Source organism: Bos indicus x Bos taurus, chromosome 17 (genome assembly GCF_003369695.1).
Source record: "Bos indicus x Bos taurus breed Angus x Brahman F1 hybrid chromosome 17, Bos_hybrid_MaternalHap_v2.0, whole genome shotgun sequence".
Lineage (NCBI taxonomy): Eukaryota > Metazoa > Chordata > Mammalia > Artiodactyla > Bovidae > Bos > Bos indicus x Bos taurus.
The window spans coordinates 1,171,854-1,188,569 of record NC_040092.1 but is presented as its reverse complement, the minus strand read 5'-3'; the positions used below and the strand labels follow the sequence as shown (position 1 = coordinate 1,188,569).

The 16,716-nt window shown below is 63.1% G+C and overlaps 1 protein-coding gene across 3 annotated transcripts; it reads left to right on the top strand.

The window, feature by feature from the left end:
• The first annotated feature begins 1,101 nt into the window (after window positions 1-1,101).
• Window positions 1,102-16,712, top strand: TOP3B (DNA topoisomerase III beta). Of its 3 annotated transcripts, none has more exons than XM_027566134.1 (18): window positions 1,102-1,189; window positions 4,121-4,275; window positions 5,159-5,290; window positions 6,058-6,164; window positions 6,934-7,008; window positions 7,903-8,099; window positions 8,234-8,390; window positions 8,931-9,044; window positions 10,279-10,369; window positions 10,625-10,779; window positions 10,877-10,982; window positions 11,370-11,516; window positions 11,590-11,763; window positions 12,616-12,744; window positions 13,198-13,347; window positions 13,621-13,721; window positions 14,131-14,332; window positions 14,664-16,712. In XM_027566134.1, the coding sequence occupies exons 2-18, from the start codon at window positions 4,206-4,208 to the stop codon at window positions 15,140-15,142; spliced, it is 2,586 nt and encodes an 861-aa protein (XP_027421935.1). In that variant the 5' UTR covers window positions 1,102-1,189; window positions 4,121-4,205; the 3' UTR covers window positions 15,143-16,712. The 3 variants fall into 3 exon arrangements, with proteins under 3 accessions (XP_027421935.1, XP_027421934.1, XP_027421933.1); XM_027566133.1 differs by having other exon boundaries at window positions 1,132-1,189; window positions 4,068-4,275; XM_027566132.1 differs by lacking the exon at window positions 1,102-1,189 and having other exon boundaries at window positions 3,167-4,275.
• The last annotated feature ends 4 nt before the right edge of the window (window positions 16,713-16,716 follow it).

Genomic DNA, 16,716 nt, shown 5'->3' with positions numbered 1-16,716 from the left:
GACCAGTTTTTGTGAAAACCTTATGTACCCTAAGTGTATAAGGTTCCCTGAAACTAGTCTGAACAAAGGAAACAGAAAGATACAGTCAAGGTTAACCCGTGATCATGCGCCTTATGGAGAAGGAAATGGCAACCCATTCCAGTGCTCTTGCCTGGAGAATCCCAGGGACGGGGGAGCCTGGTGGGCTGCCGTCTACGGGGTCGCACAGAGTTGGACACGACTGAAGCGACTTAGCAGCAGCAGCAGCATGTGCCTTAAGCCTAGGTAGTTAACAGTGGACAATTATCAATGGGCCTGGGGCCATACCCCAATAAGCAGAATAGAATGTATGACTCTATTCCATTACACAGATAATTAGGGTATTCTTTTAGGCATGGAGAGCTCTGGGGCTCTTCCTTCCGGGGGCCTGGTTTCCCAGTTGGTCTGTCGTTTCCATAGATACTGGGCATACAGAAAGTCCACAGTCTGGCCCAAGATGGAGTCCTGCTTTCAAGATAGAGCCTGTTCTGTTTCCTCCTTCAGGGCAACTAAAGCGGGTGCACCACAGCGGCTGCGCTGTGACCAGAGCCCGCGCTCTGCACAGGCCGCTGCGACGAGCAGCCTGCGCCAGGCAGTGAAGAGGAGCACCCCCTCCCCCAGCAACTGGAGAAGCCCCTGCACAGCAAAGACAGCACAACCAGAAATAAATAAAATTTAAACATTCTCCTTAAAGAAAGATATTAAAATAAAGCCACGGAAATGATTTTAAATCTCCTATAAAACCATTACTCTGACACAAAAGGTTATTTTTATTTTCCAATCTATTTTCCAGATAGGTTTTACATTAGCTCATCCACGCATTCCACAACGTTTATAGCATTCAAAGAAGCCTGCGATACACACATCGGTAGTTTTTAGTTTATTAACCGTAGATACGTCTTCATGCTTATCATCCAGTTTTCCTCTTTGTAGGTAATTGTCATTATTGCCTCCCCGCGGCGGGGGAAGAGTGAGATGGAAGGTTTTGGGGGGAACCCATGTGACCCCACGTGCTAGGGCCGACTGGTGGATCCGCCCCGGAGCTCTCGAGCCTCGGAACCCACAAGTGCGGGCGTGAGGCGCCGGAGGGCAGAGGAGTGGAACACGCTGTCCGCGGACGGACCCGGAAGCACATGGCGGCGAGCCTCCAGGAGCGGGAGGCGGAACGCAGGTGAGCGGCGGGGCGCGGGTCCAGCCCCGCGGCTGGGCGTCGGTCCCGGGCCGGCTCGGCAGTCTCGGTGCCTCCTCCCGGGCGGGCGGGTTCGGGGAGTGTCCGGAGGGAGCGGACGCTGCGGCCGAGGCCCCTCTGCACCGAGAGGGGTCTGCGTCGCGGGTGGGGACTGAGGCGGGGCGGGAAAAGCTCCGCCCCCGGCCCAGCCCGGCCCGGCCCGGCCTGGTCCCGTCCGGAGGGCGCCTGGGGTGTTCGAGAGGGCGGGGGCGGCGAAAGGCACTTGGCTGAGCAGATTCGCTGGAATCTTGAGCGCTGCTCTCTCCCGGCAGCCTCGTCTGGCTTCGCTGACGCTCAGAAGGGAACGTGAGGAGTCAGCCCAGCGTGGGCTTGGTGGTCAGCGAGCCGGGGGTCCTGAGAGCCTTGGCAAAGGTCTGACACTCGTCTCAGCTGTTCTGAACCTCAGTCTCAGTTCAGATCAGTTCAGTTCAGTCGCTCAGTCGTGTCCGACTTTGCGACCCTTGATGCCATCCAACCATCTCCTCCTTTGTCGTCCCCTTCTCCTCCTGCCTTCAGTCTTTGCCAGCATCAGGGTCTTTTCCAGTGAGTCAGCTCTTTGCATCAGGTGGCCAAAGTATTGGAGTTTCAGCTTCAACGTTAGTCCTTCCAGTGAACACTCAGGACTGATCCCCTTTAGGATGCACTGGTTGGATCTCCTTGCAGTCTAAGGGACTCTCAAGAGTCTTCTTCAACACCACAGTTCAAAAGCATCAATTCTTTGGTGGTCAGCTTTCTTTATAGTCCCAATTCTCACATCCATACATGACTACTGGAAAAACCATAGCCTTGATGAGACGGACCTTTGTTGGCAAAGTAACGTCTCTGCTTTTTATATGCTGTCTAGGTTAGTCATAACTTTCCTTCCAAGGAGTAAGCGTCTTTTAATTTCATGGCTGTAATCACCATCTGCAGTGATTTTGGAGCCCCCAAAAATAAAGTCAGCCAGTGTTTCCACTATTTCCCCGTCTATTTGCCATGAAGTGATGGGACCGGATGCCATGATCTTAGTTTTCTGAATAGCTTTAAGCCAACTTTTTCACTCTCCTCTTTCACTTTCATCAAGAGGCTCTTCAGTTCTTCACTTTCTGCCATAAAGGTGGTGGTATCTGCAGATCTGAGGTTATTGATATTTCTCCCAGCAATCTTGATTTCAGCTTGTGCTTCTTCCAGCCCGGCGTTTCTCCTGATGGACTCTGCATATAAGTTAAATAAGCAGGGTGACAATATACAGCCTTGACGTACTCCTTTTCCTATTTGGAACCAATCTGTTGTTCCATGTCCAGTTCAAACTGTTGCTTCCTGACCTGCATATAGGTTTCTCAAGAGGCAGGTCAGGTGGTCTAGTATTCCCATCTCATTCAGAATTTTGCGGTTTATTGTGAGCCACACAGTCAAAGGCTTTGGCATAGTCAATAAAGCAGAAGTAGATGTTTTTCTGGAACTCTCTTGCTTTCTCAGTGATCCAGTGGATGTTGGCAATTTGATCTCTGGTTCCTCTGCCTTTCCTAAAACCAGCTTGAACATCTGGAAGTTCACGGTTCACGTATTGCTGAAGCCTGGCTGGAGAATTTGAGCATGACTTCACTAGCGTGTGAGATGAGTGCAATTGTGCGGTAGTTTGAGCATGACTTTACCAGCGTGTGAGATGAGTGCAATTGTGCAGTAGTTTGAGCGTGACTTTACTCGCGTGTGAGATGAGTGCAATTGTGCGGTAGTTTGAGTGTGACTTTACTCGCGTGTGAGATGAGTGCAATTGTGCGGTAGTTTGAGCATGACTTTACTCGCGTGTGAGATGAGTGCAATTGTGCGGTAGTTTGAGCGTGACTTTACTCGCGTGTGAGATGAGTGCAATTGTGTGGTAGTTTGAGCGTGACTTTACTCGCGTGTGATGAGTGCAATTGTGCGGTAGTTTGAGCGTGACTTTACTCGCGTGTGATGAGTGCAATTGTGCGGTAGTTTGAGCGTGACTTTACTCGCGTGTGAGATGAGCGCAACCTCAGTCTGCTCACAGTTTAAAGAATTCCAGTGAAGGTCTCGTAGTGACAGTGAAAGTGAAAAGTGAAAGTCGCTCTGTCGTGTCCGACTCTTTGAGACCCCCTGGACTAGACAGTCTATGGAATTCTCCAGGCCAGAATACTGGAGCGGGTAGCCTTTTCCTTCTCCAGGGGATCTTCCCAACCCAGGGATCGAGCCTAGGTCTCCCGCATTGTGGGCGGATTCTTTACCAGCTGAGCCACCCGGGAAGGCTGTGTAGAATTGCTCATTAAAGATTCAACGAAGTGGTGTTTACAGCCTTAGCACCGCCTACAGAGGAGGAGCTTAGAAAGGCTCCTTTCCTGACTGCCTAGATGTTTGAGTCAGTCACCAAGGTGGGAAATCCTCGGGGCTGTGTAGTTCCTGCTTTAGACCGCAGCGTTCCAGTTAACTGGCTCACGCCCGGCTTGCAGATGTGGGGCAGGGCAGGAGGGGAGGTCGGTCAGAGCCTGTTGGGAAGGGCCAGGTGAGCGCTGCTGGGGGCTGTATCCCCTGGCTAAGCCGCTCAGGGCACCCTGAAGCTCAGCCAAGGTGGAGATGCCACTCCTGGCCCCGGGGGTAAGAGACAGCTCCACTGGAGGGGGTCAGGCCCAAAGCCCCCCTCCGCCCGCCTCAGGCTTCCTAGAGCAAATTTGGGGTCAAAATCAGCCTGGGGTCGTGGGGCCACCTCAGCTTCTCTGACAGGAAACCCTCGCCGGCCGGTTCGGTTGCTCCGGGCGGTTGTCTGAGACGCCCTCAGGTCTCCCCAGGCTCCTCTTTCTCACCTCCGGTGTGTTCGACCGCTCAGAGTGGCAGGTTGTGCCGGAAGCCTCGCTGTGGTTCGCCTGTCTTTCATCTCAGGAGTTCGGGTGACGCTGCTCCCACGCGGTGTCTGAGCCGTTTCTCGAGAGCGGAGTGAGGCGGGGCGCTGGCAGCCCGAGGCAAGATGAAGACCGTGCTCATGGTGGCCGAGAAGCCGTCCTTGGCCCAGTCCATCGCCAGGATCCTCTCTCGAGGTGGGAGGGCCTCTCCAGCGTCCGACGGCTTTGGTCTGGGAGCGTGAGCCTTCCTGCCTCCCCGGTTGGGCCTGCCTTCTTGCGAAGCGGCCCCAGGCCCCTGGAGTCGAGTCTGTTCGGGAACAGCGGGCATGGATGGAGCCCTCAGCTCCTGAGTCACTTGGTCCGTGTGGGGTGCAGTTTCCTCCGCACTCAGTGTGAGCCGGGTCTCCCCCAGGCACGACTCGGGGCCTGCGGCACGCAGGCCGCTGCAGGAGCAACGAGCAGGCAGCGTGGCTGCTCTAACGGCAGAAGCCAGCCCTGCTGACTTGGGCAGGAAGCCCACTGGGAGGCCCCTGGCCCCAGCCTGGTCTGCCAAGGCCATGCCTGGGCGTCAGCACCACTGCCCCACGGACACCCAGCCACACGCACGCCCCTCATGCTACTCGAGAGCACCACGAGGCTGAGCTGTAGCCTCAGGGCACCGGGAAGCGATAACGCCTGCCCTCGCCCCAGCCTGGCCCTGGGCACTTGGGTGCTGCAGACCCAGAGATGGCAGGTGTCTGCCTTGACCTCCCGTTGGTCCAGCGGCTAAGGGAAGAGGAGACCCCGGAGCAGCAGGCCGAGAAGTTGTGGTCTGGAGGGGAGGGGAGACTCGGACGTGCCTGGTCCCCAGAGGCCGAGAGAGACCAGGGACCCTCCGTGGAGTCAGGAGGCCACCCTGGGGTCGACAGTCAGGGAGTGTCTGGGGCATTTCTGGGGAGGGTCTGAAAGAGGCAGGACTCAAATTCCAGAGTGAACACAGAAGTGTGGAGAACAGCCCTCGAGCGGTCTCCGAGCACTGTGGGGCGGCCCAGCCTCGGGGAAGCTGCGTCAGGCCTGGCCTGCCTGTGCCCCTCCGCAGGCAGCATGTCCTCGCGCAAAGGGCTGAACGGGACCTGCTCGGTGCACGAGTACAGCGGGGCCTTCGAGGGGCAGCCGGCCCGCTTCAAGATGACGTCCGTCTGCGGCCACGTGATGACGCTGGACTTCCTGGGTGAGTGCCGCCGCCACCCACGCCCATTCCACCGAGGAGCCCCGCCCCGCGCCGCCGCGGCCGGAGGAAGCCCGGGGTGGGCTCGGGGCAGAGAGGTTTGTCCAGAACCGGTGAGTCTGAGGCCAGCAGGCTGTGGGGGGCTGCCCTGCAGTCCCCGCCCCAGCAGTGGCCCTCGTGGAGGCGGTGGCCCGCATCTGAGCGGGAGCCTGGCCCGTGCGGGTGTTCTGGCACAGGCCGCCGCCTGCCAGGGGTGCCCATTGTCTTCGGTCACTTGGCGGTTGGCATCGGAAGTCCAGCGCCGGTGACCCGTGGGCTGGCTCCAGGGCCGCGGTTGCTGTGGGTCCGACTGGGACTCTGGGCCTCGCTGCTTGTCTAGTCCTCACTGTGGAGGGGCTGAGGACAGAGCCGTCGCCTGCCAGGATCGTCCAGGCCTCCTGCACCCCGAGCCTCAAGTAGAGAAGCGGGGGGCAGTGCACGGGACAAGGGGCCTGAGGACACTGAGGTCCCCCCGGGATCCGCTGAGCACTTGTCAGGGCCGGCCAAGCGCTGGGCGGGGAGAGGGTGCAGACAGTGGCCGGAGGAGGAGACGGGATGAGCGGCGTGACTCTTACCTGCGCGGTCAGCCCGCCAGGAGCGGCGCCCCCGCCGCCGGCCTGCCCAGAGCTGGCCAGCTCCTGAGCAAGGGAGGCCCTGCTCCGAGCCTCCCCATCCAGGCGTCGCGGGCCCTGTAGGTGTGACGTGTGACCTGATGTCCCGCTGTGCCGCAGGAAAGTACAACAAGTGGGATAAGGTGGACCCCGCCGAGCTGTTTAGCCAGGCCCCGACAGAGAAGAAGGAGGCCAACCCCAAGCTGAACATGGTGAAGTTCCTGCAGGTGCGTCTGCGGCTCCCGGGCCCCGCCTCCCGTCATGGCCCGGGCACCCCGGTCACCCAGCCCCCAGACCAGCCTCCTGCTTTTAAAATGGTTTGGTGGTGGCGGATTCTAAAGCAGAAGTAAACACAGGGACTTCCCTGGGAGTCCGGGGTTGAGAATCCGCCTGCCAGTGCGGGGGACGCGGGTTCGATCCCTGGTCCGGGAGGACCCCACGTGCTGCGGTATAACTGAGCCCAAGTGCCCTGAGTGCTGTGCCAGCGCTCCAGAGCCGGGGCTTCGTACCACGCCGTGACGAGACAGCGGCCCCCTCGCCACAACAAGAGAAAGCCACGCACAGCAGCGAGGCCCCAGTGCAGCCAGGAGCAAAAATAAAAAGAGGAAACTAAGAAATGAAGAATGATAAAAATAACTCAAAACCATGATAAAAGTTAGAAAAGACGAGTAAGGAGGAAGAAACAAATGTCTCTGTAATCTCACCATCTAAGACAACGGCCTTAATGTTTAGTCATTCCAGTTCAGTATTTTTTTTTTTTTGATTCAGTTTTGGGGATTAAGCTCTCATGGCGTTTATTGTGTTTTTTGGTCTAAAAACTAGCAGTTCTGAACTACACTCTTTGCTGAGAGGCCAAGCCGGCCAGTGACTCCACTTGGTGACTACTGCCCTGGGCTCCAGGCCTCTTGAGGGCAGTCTGGGGGGCTTGGGGCTGCACACTCTGTGCCAGGCAGCGACGGGTGGGCCGGGCAGTGCACACCCCGTGTCTCTGTACAGGTGGAGGGCAGGGGCTGCGACTGCATCGTGCTGTGGCTGGACTGCGACAAGGAGGGCGAGAACATCTGCTTCGAGGTGAGGGGCTGGGGCCCGCGCAGCCGGCCGGCCTGCACCCCGCGGGCTGCCGCGATGGGGGCCAGGGCCCCAGCTCTGGAGATCCCGTGGATGCTGATGGTACAGGGGCTCTGCCTGGGGCAGGAGCGTCCCATCGCCAGCGGGCAGCTTGTGAGGAAGTGCTGGGGCAGGATTTCCCTGGCGGAGGGCTGCCCGGAGCGGAGCGTGGGTTCTGAGCGTCGGGCCCGGGCCCGTGCCGGGACTTCTGCCTTGGCGGCTGAGTGCCCTGTCATACCCCTTCGCCCCTCTCCCCACCCCTGCCAGCTCTGTGCTCCACCATGATGCCTGCCCCACGTCTGCCACCCCCAGGGCGGGTGCCACTCCCAGGCCTCCCTCTGCAGGAGCCCCTCGGGCTGTGACCCCGCTGGTGCTCGGGGCCCTCTCCTGGCCCTGCCCCTGCGCCTCCCCTGGGCCCTCCGTGTGGGGTGGACACTGTCGTCCCCTGTGAGGAAGCTGCGTGGCCCGCAGACTCTGAGCAAGTCTGGGCTCCGGGACCCTAGGCCCGCCGGGCTGTGACCTGGAGCTGCTGCTGCTACCCGCCTGCTGCCTTGCTTTCTCTCCCGTCTCTCTTTCCTCCTATTGCTGGAGGGTCTCCCAGATGCCGCCCCCCTCCCCATGCTCCCCTTGAGAAGGTGGGCATAGCGGCCGGGATCTCTTGTGTCCTGGGCAGTAGCACCTCCTGATGGAGGGTGGAAGCCGCTGTGAGGAGAGGGTGTGAGCACGGAGGGCAAGGGAGCGCGGTGGCCGGAGGCCTGCGGACACCAAGGCTGCAGAAGGCAGGGAGGTGGCCGGCCGGTGGGAGCGTGTGGGGCGGGTGCCTGGGCTAGCCGTGGGCGTCACCGCCGGGCCCCCCAGGTGCTGGACGCGGTGCTGCCCGTCATGAACCAGGCCCGCAGCGGCGAGCAGACAGTGTTCCGGGCGCGCTTCAGCTCCATCACGGACACAGACATCTGCGCTGCCATGGCCCGCCTGGGTGAGCCCGACCACAACGAGGCGCTCTCGGTGGACGCGCGGCAGGAGCTGGACCTCCGCATCGGCTGCGCCTTCACGAGGTGCCCCCTGCCCCCCCCAGGCCCGACCAGAGACGGGAGACCGTCCGCCGTCTCAGTCCCTGAGACAGTTGTCTTGCCGAAGCGCGAGTGGGTGCCTGACCAAAGTGTCCTCGTTTCCCTGACCCCCTTCACAGGTTCCAGACTAAATACTTCCAGGGGAAATACGGCAACCTGGACAGCTCGCTCATCTCCTTCGGGCCGTGCCAGACGCCCACGCTGGGGTTCTGCGTGGAGAGGCATGACAAGATCCAGTCCTTCAAGCCAGAGACCTACTGGGTGCTACAGGCCAAGGTCCGCGGCCTTTTCCCGTTCACACTGGGACTTGCTGGGCTTGGGTGTAGCATCTGAGCACCTCCACTGTCATCGTGGTCCCCAGGCCCAGGGCACGGATGTGGGCCGCTGTCGCGCCGTGGGCCCAGGAGAGGGCTGTCTAACACAGGGTCAGGTCGCGGCTGGGGCAGTCGGGTCCAGGGACTGGACTGAGGGCCATGGGTCACTGGCCTTCCAGCTCCTAAAAAGCCTTGGAACACGTTTTCCTAGTAAAATAGACGGAAGGTTCTCGTAAGGTCTGAGTATGACATGGGGCTGCTGCAGTCCACGCGGGCCTGGGGTCCCCTGAGGGGGTGGGGCTGCGACGCCCCTGTGGACGTCAGCCTTGGCGCTGGGCTCCTGTCCTGAGACTGCCTCCCTCGTCTCAGCAGGAGGCTTCTGCCAGAGCAGCCTGTGCTCAGGGAGGGGCTGGGCTGCGCCCCTGCACAGCTCTGGCCATGAGCCCTTCCAGCCAGGCCGGGTGGGGACCGCCCCTGCCTCTGCTCCTGCCCCCTCCTGCAGGTGGATGTTGATAAGGACCGCTCCCTCCTCCTGGACTGGGACCGTGTGCGCGTGTTCGACCGGGAGATCGCACAGATGTTCCTGAACATGACCAAGCTCGAGAAGGAGGCCCAGGTGGGCTGCTGGGAGCCACGGAGGCCTCTGCTGACCAGGGCGCAGGGTTCCCTCTGTCTCTCTGGAACACAGACACCTTTTAGAGAGAAGGCTGGTTGCTCCCACGCACGCCCCCCACCACGGTCCTGCCCTGGCCCCCCAGGCCGTGGCCGCCACACAGCTGCTTGGCCTGACCCGTGAACGTGCCCTGCGGGCGCCCGCTTGCTCAGGGGCTTCCACCCCGATGTCTGCCCTCGGTGGCATATCCAGCCAGAGGCCTCTGTGCCCTTCTAGAGCCCGCCCAGGGCCCACAGCCAGCGCGGCCGCTCTGGGCCTCGGCTCTCCTGGCCTCACCTGCCACGCTTCTCACTCGGGTCTCAGGAGTTGCAAGTATGGCCGCGTGGCTGGTAGGAAGAGGTTGATGCCATGTGGCAGGGGGCTGGCCACGCGGGACTGGCAGGTCCGAGGCCGTGGTGGCTCGTGCCTGCAGTCATGCCTTCCTGGGTCCTTCTTGCCCAGTGCAGTCGACTCAGGCACCGGAGCTGCTTCTAAAGCTGCCCTGCACTTCTGCCTGTGATGGCCACCACGTCTGGGCCTCCCCATTGTGATCGCAGCCTCCACTGCTGCGTCTGTCTGTCCAGAGCTCGGGGTGTGGCCCTCGCTAGGTTCACACGGGGTTGGCAGGGGTGAGCGTGGCGGCTGAGAAGCCTGGATCACTTCTGCCGTAGGCAGGACGGTCATCTCTTCAACAGCCGTTCAGCCCAGAGGCTGAGCTGATTGCTCACCTTGCTTTTCCGCAAGTGGGAGCTGTTCACTGAAGTTCCTCCTGGTGACCCACAGTTAAAAGTTACGAGATTTCATAGAAAAAGTTCCGACTTTGCTTTTCCTGACCAAGCAGAAGGTGTAGCTACACTTGCGGGCACCATGAGGAGCAGCAGCTGCCCCTGCGATGGGCCCTCACCCCAGGACCCCCGCCTTCCCCACAGACGGAGATGCTGGCTCCCGTCGGGCCGCCAACGTGCAGCCCCTTCTCCTGACTCCTCTCCTCCTCCAGGGTTTCTCTCCTGAAAGATAGTCTCTAGAATTCCTGTTTGTTTTCCTTTCTTGGGCCTGAACAACCGTTCATTCGAGTCGCGAGGCCGCTGTAAAGGGAGTTAGAGAAGCCCAGAGGACGAATGAGAGTCACACCCTCAGCGACTCCTTTTGCACCTGCCCCGGCACTTGCCCGCCCTGCCCTGACCCCGCCCGTCCCCAGGTGGAGGCCACAAGCAGGAAGGAGAAGGCCAAGCAGCGGCCGCTGGCCCTGAACACCGTGGAGATGCTGCGTGTGGCCAGCTCAGCCCTGGGTGAGTGCGGGTACTACTCCTCTCTCAGGGTCTCATGACTTGGAAGCACAGGCTGCCTGGCGGGTAGGAAGGGATGGTTGCCAGCAGGCAAGGGGCCGGCCGTGTTTCGAGGGCCATGCTGGTCATCTGCGCCCTCCCTGCTGGGGAAGCTCAGCCTTGGGCTGGGCCTGCGGACGAGGGCAGCAGCCTCCCAGGAGCCTGAGAGTCTAGCCTGGGGCACCCGGTGTCTGGGCGCTGAGCCTGCGTCTCTGACAGGAATGGGCCCGCAGCACGCCATGCAGACCGCCGAGCGGCTCTACACGCAGGGCTACATCAGCTACCCGCGCACCGAGACCACCCACTACCCCGAGAGCTTCGACCTGAAGGGGCCTCTGCGGCAGCAGGCCAACCACCCCTACTGGGCTGACACGGTGAGCCATGCTAGGCCAGGGCGGGCAGCCGTGCTCCCTGCAAGGGCTGGGGGCCATGCTGGGCTGACACCCTGCTCCATCCCGGCTGCCCCCACAGGTGAAGCGGCTCTTAGCAGAAGGTATCAACCGCCCACGGAAAGGCCATGATGCTGGCGACCATCCCCCCATCACCCCCATGAAGTCTGCCACGGAGGCCGAGTTAGGTATAGGGGGCACCCCCAGGTGGTCACACCCCCTGGCACACACGCACGCACACGTGCATCGAGCTTCACAAGAGAGCAGGGTGAGGCGCGCTGGTGACCCGATCTCTGCAGGGTCAGGCCCCATGGCAGCGTGGGGCCATCTGAAAGCTGTGCTCCATCGCCGGGCCGTGACAGGAGTGCGGTGGTGGTGGGGGTGTGACGGGGGCAGGCGCTGCCTCGGGAGGCCCTGGGGCAGAAGGCCAGGCGGGGCAGGGCGGCGGGCTCCACCGCGGGGAGGCCTGGAGTCCCCCACCTCCAGGGGCTGGGCGCAGGGGCCCCAGTGCCGTAGCGGGAGCACGGGGCTGCCTGGAGCTGGAGCCTGGCGCTGAGCGGCCGCGCCCGTGGCAGGGGGCGAGGCTTGGCGGCTGTACGAATACATCACCCGGCACTTCATCGCCACCGTCAGCCACGACTGCAGGTACCTGCAGAGCAGCGTCTCCTTCCGGATCGGGCCCGAGCGCTTCACCTGCACGGGCAAGGCCGTCATCTCCCCAGGTAGGGGCGGCGGGGGGGCGGCTCCCCCTCCGCAGATACGTGGTGAGTGTCCTGAGGGCCGGTGTCTCTGCAGGCTTCACGGAGATCATGCCCTGGCAGAGCGTGCCCCTGGAGGAGAGCCTGCCCACCTGCCAGAAGGGCGACACCCTGGCCGTGGCCGAGGTCAAGCTGCTGGAGAAGCAGACGAGCCCGCCGGACTACCTGACCGAGGCTGAGCTCATCACCCTCATGGAGAAGCACGGCATCGGTGGGTCCCGCCTGGGGCCCCCACCCCGCCTGGGGCCCACTGTGGCCCGCCGAGCAGGGCAGGGCAGGGCAGCTGGGGGACCCTGGCTGAGGCCTCCACCTCCGGACCTGGCCTTGGGGCTAGAGATGTGTCCTTGGCGCTACCTCCATCTCCAGGGCTGAGCGTTGGCCAAGGGAGCCACTGACTCACCCGCAGGGAGGACATAAAGCTCAGGTCAAGTCCATGGACAACAGGAAGGCCAAGGCCCCACAGCACTTTCCCTGGGGCTGGAAGCTCCACGTGGGGGCGGCATCCTCAGGAGCTTGTGTGGCCACTGCTGCATGGGTGAGGGGTCTCGCCCAGACCCCAGGCCCAGGGCTGTGACTCGAGTCCTCACACCCCTGGAGCCAGCCCCGTGCCCCAGGAGGGGCCCTGCCTTTCCCTGAGGCTTGGCTCTGGTGAACCAGGCCCCTAGAGGCTGATAGGCTCTGGACGGTTGTGGGACAGCCAGGCCATTCCGCAGTTACACGTGTCCTTGGGGCCGATCAGGAGGGGCCCCGAGGCCACGTAGCTGGCGGGTCTGCCAGGTGCTGGAGACCCACTTGGCAGCGGAGCTCTGTGTGCGTGGGTCAGGGCCCTGTTTCTGGAACTGTTCGTGTGCTGCGGGGCGGGGTGGGGAGAGGCTCGGGAGGTCACATTCATCAGACGCGAGGGGCGGACGGCCGAGCTCCTTCACCTCTGAGCCACCCGGAGCCTCCGCGTCGGGTCCGCGGGACAGTCCGGGGCAGGCCTGCGAGCCGCTCTGGGGCGCGGGGCTGAGAAGCCGGCTTCGCAGCGCGGGCAGAGGGAGAGCCGAGTCCATGCTGTGCCCAGGGACGGACGCCAGCATCCCCGTGCACATCAACAACATCTGCCAGCGCAACTACGTGATCGTGGAGAGCGGGCGCCGGCTCAAGCCCACCAACCTGGGCATCGTCCTGGTGCATGGCTACTACAAGATCGGTGAGCCCCGCCCCCGCCCCCACCTCAGGCCACGCCCAGGGCCCCGCACCCGGCCACGCCTCCCACCCCGAGTCTGCCCCCAATCATGCCTCCCACTGCAGGCCACGCCCCCACTGCAGGGCCCACCCCGGCCATGCCTTCCATCCCAGGGCCTGCCCCGGCTGGGCTGATGGTCTCCTGGAAGTGCTGGGGTCTGAGAGCGGGGGCCTGGATTCCTGCAGACTGGCTCCTGGCCGGCCCTGGGGTCCTTAGTGCTGGACCGTGTATCTGCCCTGAGAGGTCCCCAGGGGCCGTGGGAGACAGCAGGGAGCTCAGCCCGACAGTCCGTCCGGTGACAGCACCCTGTGACTGGGTGCCCTGGTCCCCCTCGCAGGGCTCCTGGGGAGATCACAGGTGGGAGCCCTACTCCTGCGCGCGGTGCGAGGTGCTCACAGCGCCCCCGCCCGCCCGCAGATGCCGAGCTGGTGCTGCCCACCATCCGCAGCGCCGTGGAGAAGCAGCTGAACCTGATCGCACAGGGCAGAGCCGACTTCCGCCAAGTCCTGGGCCACACCCTGGACGTCTTCAAGAGGAAGTTCCACTACTTCGTGGACTCCATCGCGGGTGAGCGTGCCCCTTCCCTGCCCCTCAGCCGAGGGACCCGCCTCAGGGCTGTCATCCCCCTCGGGGAGACCCGCTCCCAGGCCCTGGCTCCAGGGGGCTGTCGGGACCCCAAGGCGAGCGTGGTGACAGCCCTCGGTGCACACGGCTCGTCTCACAAACGGGGCTGCCCTCGCCGTGCCGTCACCTACCGCCAGGGGCTGCCTGCCCAGTAAGCCAGCTGTGGGGAGGTGGCGGCCGGGGCTGGGCTGTGACTCCTGCCCCGCTGGCTTGCAGGCATGGATGAACTGATGGAGGTGTCCTTCTCGCCCCTGGCGGCCACGGGCAAGCCCCTCTCCCGCTGCGGGAAGTGCCACCGGTTCATGAAGTACATCCAGGTAGGAGGGCGCGTGTGCACGCCAGGCAGTCTCGCCTCCCCGCGGCCTCGCTCCAGCAGCCTTCACGTGGAGTGACTGCGAGGCCCGGGCAGCTTCTCCAGCAGACACCCAGCGCTGCCCTCAGATCCAGCAGGGCGTGAGCCGTGGGGTCCCTGAACCATGTGCCGCCCACGCTCTCCTGACCTCGCGTTCTTCGCTGTCAAGGGAACGCACGCACACTGGGGTCTGAGCAGCGCCTTTGTGCGCGTGCAGCAGTGAGCACCCTGAGACTTGGTCATAGGGATCCTGAGAGGTCCTGGCAGCACTACACACTGCCCACCACCCGCGAGTGTCCTGGGGAGACAGAGGGTGGGCGGGCGGGTCAGGAGGCCCCAGCAACCCCGTGACCCCTGCCCCCGACCCTGCGCAGGCCAAGCCGAGCCGCCTGCACTGCTCGCACTGCGACGAGACCTACACGCTGCCCCAGAACGGCACCATCAAGCTCTACAAGGAGCTGCGGTGCCCGCTGGACGACTTCGAGCTGGTCCTGTGGTCGTCGGGCTCCAGGGGCAAGAGCTACCCGCTGTGCCCCTACTGCTCCAACCACCCGCCCTTCCGGGACATGAAGAAGGGTGAGCCCGGCCCGCCCGCGCCACCCTGGACTCCGGCAGGGGCCCCCCCACCCGCAAGGGGGAACCCCTAGTCCCCACCCTTCTCAGGGAGACCTGTCCCTGCCTCCAGCGGCTTCCAGGGTGGCCAGTGGCCCCACCTGGGCCCCAGGAAGCGAGATAAAGGAGGGTGGACCCGACCGGGGGCTGCCTGGGGTGGGGGGATGGGGGCGGGGGAGACGTGAGGGTCGAGGAAGCCCTAGAGAAGCAGAGCCCAGGGCGCGTGCGCGGGGTGAGAGGAGGGGCTCCGCAGGGGTGGGGCCGGTGTGTGTGCCTCACGCGGCCCTCCCCACAGGCACGGGCTGCAACGAGTGCACGCACCCCAGCTGCCAGCACTCGCTCAGCATGCTGGGCATCGGCCAGTGCGTGGAGTGCGAGAGCGGCGTGCTGGTGCTCGACCCCACCTCCGGCCCCAAGTGGCGCGTGGCCTGCAACAGGTGCAACGTGGTGGCCCGCTGCTTCGAGAACGCCCACCGCGTGCGCGTGTCCGCCGAGACGTGCGCCGCCTGCGAGGCAGCCCTGCTGGACGTGGACTTCAACAAGGCCAAGTCCCCGCTGCCGGGCGACGGCACGCAGCACACGGGCTGCGTCTTCTGCGACCCGGTCTTCCAGGAGCTGGTGGAGCTGAAGCACGCAGCCTCCTGCCACCCCATGCACCGCGGGCCTGGGCGGAGGCAGGGCCGGGGCCGGGGCCGGGGCCGGAGGCCGGCGGGGAAGCCGGGTCCGCGCCGGCCCAAGGACAAGATGTCAGCTCTGGCCGCCTACTTCGTGTGATGGCCAGCAGGCTCCGTGCCGCGGCCTCCGGGCCCCGGGGATCATTAAACGCGGTGTCTTCTGCAGAGCCAGCGGCTCCTCACAATCGCCTGCTGTCGGAGGGCTGTGCCCATCTCCTCGCCTCTCCCCTGTCCCGCACATGCCCCTGAGTGCCCACCTCCTGAGTCCTGCAGGGGGGCCACTGCGCACAGAACCAGGAGCAGACCCAGTCCAGGGCACCCGCCACGCTGCACGCGTGTGAGATGGGGCACGGTGTGTACATGTCAGGGTGCCTGGGCGCCGGGGAAGCAAGATGCTCCTGCTGCCCGCGCCCAGCTGTCCTAGGCTAGGGGGACGCCTCCCTGGGTGTTGGCCCTCACTCCACCCACTGCCCACTGCGTGGGTCTGCGTGTGGGGGCCCGCATGTGACCCTGGCACCCCCAGGCCTGTTCCCCTTCCAGTTCTCAAACAGGTGTCCCCTCAGGCAGAGGTGGGCGGCAGCAGACGGCAGGGTCAGGGGCCACACCACCTGCAGGACACAGGGCACCTGCCCGCTTCCCGTGCCCACTCCACCTGAGGGCGCCCCCTCAGCCCACCACAGCTCACCTTGGGACTTTGCCCCCTGCCAGGCCTCCGCCTGAGGGGCCCCCGTGAAACGCCTCCGCAAGCCTGCACGCGGGGCAGGTTGGAGCTGTGGTGCCCAGACACGGACCGCTACCTGGGTCGTAGGTTCGCCCGGGAGGCTGGAACTCCGGCAGGGTGGGCCAGGCCACGTGGGAGGCTCCTTTCCCAAGGGTAGAGCCGGGGCTGGAGCTGAGGTGGGCGGGAACTGGGCGGGAGGAGCTGACACTAGCCACAGGGCTGGTCAGCTCCTGGGCGTGGGGTTGGCCCGGTGCCCACTGGAGGAGGCACACTCCCAGCCAGGCGGCATGCCTTCCCCGCCACCTCCTGGTGCTGGCCTCGGGGCATCAGTGCTCTGAGGGGTCTCGTGGGGGCCCGCCCGGGAGGGCCCGTGGGATGTCAGCTGTCCCAAGAGCCCCTCACCCACACAGCGGTCCTCAAACTTCAGTTCACACTTGTTCTGGGTACACTTTGGGAAACACTGAGGCAGGGTCTCACAACAGCCCTGGAAGGTAGGTTGGCACCTATTGATCCCCTTTTTCCTGATATGGAAACTGGATATGGGACAGCTAAGGAACAACTTGAAGGTCACAGGTCATAAGCACTTAACCACAGGCCTTGCTGGGGTCACCATGCTGACCTGCAGGCGGGGTCGGGCTGCAGGATCTAGGAAGGCCTGAGGAGAAGGGCCCCACCCTGCCTTCTCTGCCCAGATGCCCACTGCCTTCTAGATCCACCCCCTACCCAGTCTCTGTCCTTCCAAACCGACCAACTCTTAGTTCTCCAGACTCCTGTTAGTGAATCTTAGTTCCTGGGCCAGACACAGGCCGTGTGCCCACCTGGAGGTCAGGTGGGCAGGGCCCCAGTGGGGCTTTGGAGGGCTCTTCCAAAAAAGTTTATATTATGCTTTACGACTGCATTGATATAAAGATGAACATATTATATATTAAAACATTTTCTTTGACCTAAATGTT

Coding starts and splice junctions, on each gene's coding strand:
- TOP3B (XM_027566134.1), top strand. CDS start 4,206: ATGAAGACCGTGCTCATGGTGGCCGAGAAGCCGTCCTTGGCCCAGTCC. Junction 9,045..10,278: donor AGCTCGAGAAGGAGGCCCAG/GTGGGCTGCTGG, acceptor GCCCGTCCCCAG/GTGGAGGCCACAAGCAGGAA. Junction 14,333..14,663: donor CTTCCGGGACATGAAGAAGG/GTGAGCCCGGCC, acceptor CCCTCCCCACAG/GCACGGGCTGCAACGAGTGC.